The sequence below is a fragment of the Montipora capricornis genome, chromosome 1, assembly GCF_036669925.1.
Source record: "Montipora capricornis isolate CH-2021 chromosome 1, ASM3666992v2, whole genome shotgun sequence".
Lineage (NCBI taxonomy): Eukaryota > Metazoa > Cnidaria > Anthozoa > Scleractinia > Acroporidae > Montipora > Montipora capricornis.
In genome coordinates this window covers 7,818,391-7,823,390 of record NC_090883.1, presented here as the reverse complement: position 1 = coordinate 7,823,390, position 5,000 = coordinate 7,818,391, and the positions used below count along the sequence as shown (strand labels likewise).

At 39.7% G+C, this 5,000-nt stretch overlaps 2 protein-coding genes across 5 annotated transcripts in view; both read left to right on the top strand.

Moving 5' to 3' along the window:
• The window catches only part of LOC138048281 (uncharacterized), a 23,839-nt gene extending 20,840 nt beyond the window's left edge, over window positions 1-2,999 (top strand). For all 3 annotated transcript variants that reach the window (XM_068894618.1, XM_068894599.1, XM_068894651.1), the window contains 3 exons: window positions 232-341; window positions 1,356-1,392; window positions 1,745-2,999. In XM_068894618.1, the coding sequence (XP_068750719.1) occupies window positions 232-341; window positions 1,356-1,392; window positions 1,745-1,756 (159 nt within the window). In that variant the 3' untranslated portion in view covers window positions 1,757-2,999. The remainder of the gene's footprint in view (window positions 1-231; window positions 342-1,355; window positions 1,393-1,744) is intronic.
• Window positions 3,000-4,146: 1,147 nt separating this feature from the next.
• LOC138047859 (uncharacterized) overlaps window positions 4,147-5,000 on the top strand; it is an 11,211-nt gene continuing 10,357 nt past the window's right edge. For both annotated transcript variants that reach the window (XM_068894577.1, XM_068894569.1), the window contains exon 1: window positions 4,147-4,768. In XM_068894577.1, coding sequence (XP_068750678.1) covers window positions 4,724-4,768 — 45 coding nt within the window. In that variant the 5' untranslated portion in view covers window positions 4,147-4,723. The remainder of the gene's footprint in view (window positions 4,769-5,000) is intronic.

Here is a 5,000-nt window from a genome sequence, read left to right as displayed (position 1 = left end):
CATGGAAATTTACATTTTTGCCTTGCTCAGATTAATTTGTTGTGTTTCCAAACTGAAAACCTCTAACATCCCAAATAACGTTTCGGTGGATTTAAACTCCTAAATGTCCTAACTGTTTACCGCAACCGTTTTCAGGTCCCATGGACAAAATGCCCCTCTGAATTGTTTAGTGTATTAAAATTGATTTAAAGCAAAGCAAGTACTGACGTTTTAACTCTCGTTGTCTTAAAGCCAAACGGTCCTTGCAGTGAGGAAAATGTGGTGATTCAACGCCTGAATAGCATATTAGTTTATCTGAAGCATTCAACTGGGCGTTCAAGGATACATGCTCGACACACGAGGTAATGTATATTACAACTCATGGAAAGGCACAAGTAAATTGTAATCTATTCTATCCTCGAAACACAGAAATGTGGCAAACAATTTAGTTCTCTTCCAGCCTCCATTGTATCTTGCCCTTTCCAACCAACACATTCCTTTCTAGTTCTTTCTTTCCACCGTTCCTTTATCATTTTCGTCACACTTTTCCCTCCATGTTTCGTCATGGCTCTACCCCTCCATCCCTTCCCTCATTTCCCTCTCTATCGAACCCATCGTAGCTCAATCCCTTCCTCTTGCATTTCCTTCTTTTATTTATCTCTCCCTTTTTCCATCTGTATTTATTACTTTGCCACTCACTTCTTTCCTCCCTTTGTCGGCATGCAGTCTCCCCCTCCCTCCCTACCAGCTCCTTCCCTTTATTAGAGCCCATAATTTCTTTCTCCACCTGCCTCCCTTTTTCCACACTTTGCCTTCTTCTTCCCTACCTCCACCTCCACCCCCACCACCACCCCCACCCTCTTTCCTCCACACTAGCTTCTTCATAGTCCCATTTATCTCTCCTCCCCCGCTCATTTTTCTCTCCCTTTCCCTGCCCATCCATTCGAGCTTCCCTCCATCGGTTCCCCTTGTACCCTTCTAATCCACTCATTCATAGTTCCATCACTCCAAATTATCCTCCCCAACCATTCATTTAAAGTTTCTTAGTAGTTGCTTCCTTCATCCAACCCTTCCCCTCCTACCCTCCGCTCTTTCCTTTATAGCCATCTTCCCCCCTCATCAACCTCTATATATTTCCCTTTCCGTTCCAATTCATTCATCAATTTCTCCATACACCTTCCTTCCACCCATGTGCTTCTATCATTCTGATTTGAACTCAGTTGACTGTTCCTACTTTTGTTCCAAGAGCCACGTATTTACTGTTGGGCAATAGAAAACAGACAAAGTGACCAAGAATACCAGTCGAGTTATTTTCAAGTAATAAATATTTAAAATAAGTTCTAATGGGAGCATCCGTTGTTTATATTTTAACACAGCTATGATGACGAAAAAGACCTGGAAGAATTTGATTGGGTAAGGGTAAATTAAGGCAATCCTGAATACCTTCAATACCTGTCCATAGGAATCATTTTCCACATGGGTTTACCATGACTTGAATTTCAAACATCTGTAAGAAACAAGTAAGGCAGAGCCGTTCATTAAAAAGGCTTTCTGTGCAGTATTTCTGCTTCAAAAGGGCGACCTCTTCATCAAATCTTCAGTTACATGTACACTCACCACTATTTTGAGAACAAACCTGATAATAATGCAAACTCACTTTCACTTCACTTGATAAAATATAATTTTTATGGAAAAAGTTACATTTCCAATCTGAAAAAAAGAATGAAAAGTCTGAAAAGTAATACGGAAAATACTCATTTTGCAGATGCTGAGATGAGCTGTCAAATGGAAGAAGTTATCATAATGGAATTCGTTTCTCGAGTGTCTAACAAACGTATCGAACACCTTCTTAACGACAATCATATTGGTTGGAACCATTGCCCTTTTATTGTTAACAAGTGCGAATTGTGGGTACGGGGTAGTGTCGTACCTCTTGTTGAACACTATATTTAATTGGCTGTATAGTGTAGTACTTCCTATTGTTTTCTGTTCTAAATCCATTGTTATCTTTGTTCCTTGTATTGTTCTTTCGGGCCAATCCTGAAGCCCGTTCAATGAGGTAAGACACGACCCCAAAATGTATTGTGACTACTTGACCACAAATCTGTTGAGGATGCAACCCTAGTTGGCACATTATACTTGGGAGTTTGAAAGATAATTATATGAGGTAAGAGAGCGAATCCCCCATACTGGGCCATATTCCTGTGAAAATTATTTGATAGCTATTATTAGCTAATGAGGCGTGGTTGTTTGAAGGAGACAGCTTATTGGTCAGTTAGGTCGCAGCTCTTCCAAGGTCTAACCTGATTGGTGACCACCCTTGAGGTTTAACAAAACAACAAATAACAGAAACAATGGACCCTAGGCCTAAAACAAAAGGGCTGCAACTCTATCCTCTAGGGTCCATTGTTTCTGTTATTTGTTCTTTTGTTAAACCTCAAGGGTGGTCTCCAATCAGGTGAGACCTTGTAGGAGCTGCGAGGCTACCGTCAGTTAGTGTGAAAGTGGGTCACGTGGTCATGGAAACAACAGATAAAATAACCTTTGCAGCGTTGGAGCGATTTAAGAATAGGTGTAAAATAATTATCATGGGGCACAGGGATTCCCTCTCTCACCTTATATTCTCTTGGCATTTGTAGATTCGTTCCATTCATGAAGGAATTTGTTCACCTTTTCAAGCAAAATTTGTCCGGCATGCTTTCGACCCATTTGACCAAGTGACGATATCAAAGTTCGGATACAGATTTGTTGACTCTCCCATCTCCCTTCGTCTCGGCTTATCCAAAATCTCACCTTCATAACTGATTCTAACCAGAGGGAATAAAATGTTGTAAAAAAGGGAAATATTTTAGGCATTTACACTCAAATGAAACAGTCCAGTTTACCTTAAAACTTGCCAGGGGATTTTTCAGGGTATGATAATGGAATGTAATATATTGTTTTGTAAGAAGATTTAACAAAACTATTTAATTGCAATATAACCACTGAAAGTTTGAAATAAAAAGAGAACAATTAATAAATTGAATGAAGAATGTGAGTTCAAATGAAATAAACGGATCATCTATTTAGCTTTTTTTCATATCCTATAGTTAAATAATACAAATACGTGTTTTGCGAACAAGGAAACTTGGCAAAATTACATCTAGAGTTCAATAAACGTTTTGGAGGGCATTATTATTTTTTAAATGGATAGCAAATATATATTGAAGAGGTTTTGTCTCGTTGTGTAAAGGTGCATCGGTACAACCGCTAACCCGGCTGGCTCAGTCGAGAAGGCTATAGACTTATGCCAGTGGTCGTAGATTCGAATCATAATTCGGCCAACTGTCAGGGTCTCAAAGTAAATGAGCAGAAAGTTATGCCTTTGCTATGCCATTTGGAAATGATGAACCATGACAAACTGCAGTAATCTTTACGAGCAAGTAAGATGTAATCGGTTTGGGTCGCAAACAAAACCACGCATCGTTAATCAAGAGAACTAGAAGGGAGCCTAGTGTAGCGATTTGGATGGCGAGAGAGAATAATCCCCACTTCAGCAATTGCATAAATTGGAAGTTGAAGTAATAATAAATGAAAGGGTCTTAAATCTCGATGAATGACCCCTTATGCATTAGCCACAGCCAGCGTAGGGCTCATTTTAGTCGCATTGCATTCATATTAACCAGTTGTAATAGCACTGGACGACCCAGCGCAGTTTCATTGGCTTCAGAGCTTTTACCGGTACTAATCAATGAGAGGCGAGTGATTCTAAGCATTAAGGAAAATATGATACTTTTCGCGGAAAACCTGTTCCTAAAAATAAATTTACTCAGGAAAGAATTGCCTCAAGGAATTATTGGAGATAGAGGCTCCCCTTAATGAGCTCCTGACGCGAAGTTATAACTTTGACGAGGTCCTGCTCTGTTATTACGCTTCATCTTCGACTTTATATGGATGCTTGGATTCAAGGACAAAAGACAGAAATTAGAAGAGAAAACACGCTATAATATATTCCATCATTTAGTTGATATAGCGCCGACACTGACAAATAAAAATGGTTTAAACAGGTCATTGCACTCGAATGGGCAATTGTTTTGAATTGTTTATATCCAAAATATGCTCACGAAACAAGACAGGATGTTTTGACCAGTGGTTGAGTGGATTAGTGTCAACTGATCTACTAATCACATGACAGTTTGCTACATAAAGTCTCACAGATCATATCACCCCTTGTCACTTTACAAATCGCTTCCGCGAAGCCAAAGCAGAGTCATTTTGTGTTAAATTGAGATCTGATTTCCAACGACAATGAGAAATGTGGGCACAAGTGACAGATTTATCGATGATTTATGGTTTGGAGTTCCAGTAGCAATCCTGAACAGAGAAAAAGGAACTTGGCTACTGAGTGAAGGACAGATGTCTCGTTTCCTCATACATTACAGGAGGGAAGAGTGGTAACATACATCATGGATATTGTTCTTAATTGTTCATAACCAGGACGTCGAAATGCTTCAAAGATACAGCGTACCACTACACTCCATACGCTGCCACTGAATTTCAGTGGATCAGTTTGGCTTGATGCCAAGCATTCGATAAACGCCATGTAGAAAGGAATGTTCGCTCCTTCCCAGATCGCAATTCGCTCCCTCCCTCAACACGCCTCCTCCGAAGTACTGCGTCGACTCGTCGTCCGATATCGCAATAACTTACCGTGACAAGTTCACGGAGACAGTTGTTTTGGATAAGGAGTCACAACATCTGGGATATGGGAAGCGAGGAATCTTTCACAGCTAAAAATCCCTTTAAACAGGTAAAACGTTGTGTTAACGTTTCTTTTATGTACATTTCCATGGCTTTGAAACCACTTATTCCGGCGAATAAGATTTATATTTCATTTCCTAATACTTAATCGACGCCAGTCAATATTTAAAGGAACTGTCAAAGTAAGTTCTTGTTCATATCATTTAAACTTAAAACTTAAAACCACGGGTGTGCAAAATCCACGTGCCCTTTTCGATACACTGTTTGCTTGTTTCACATCA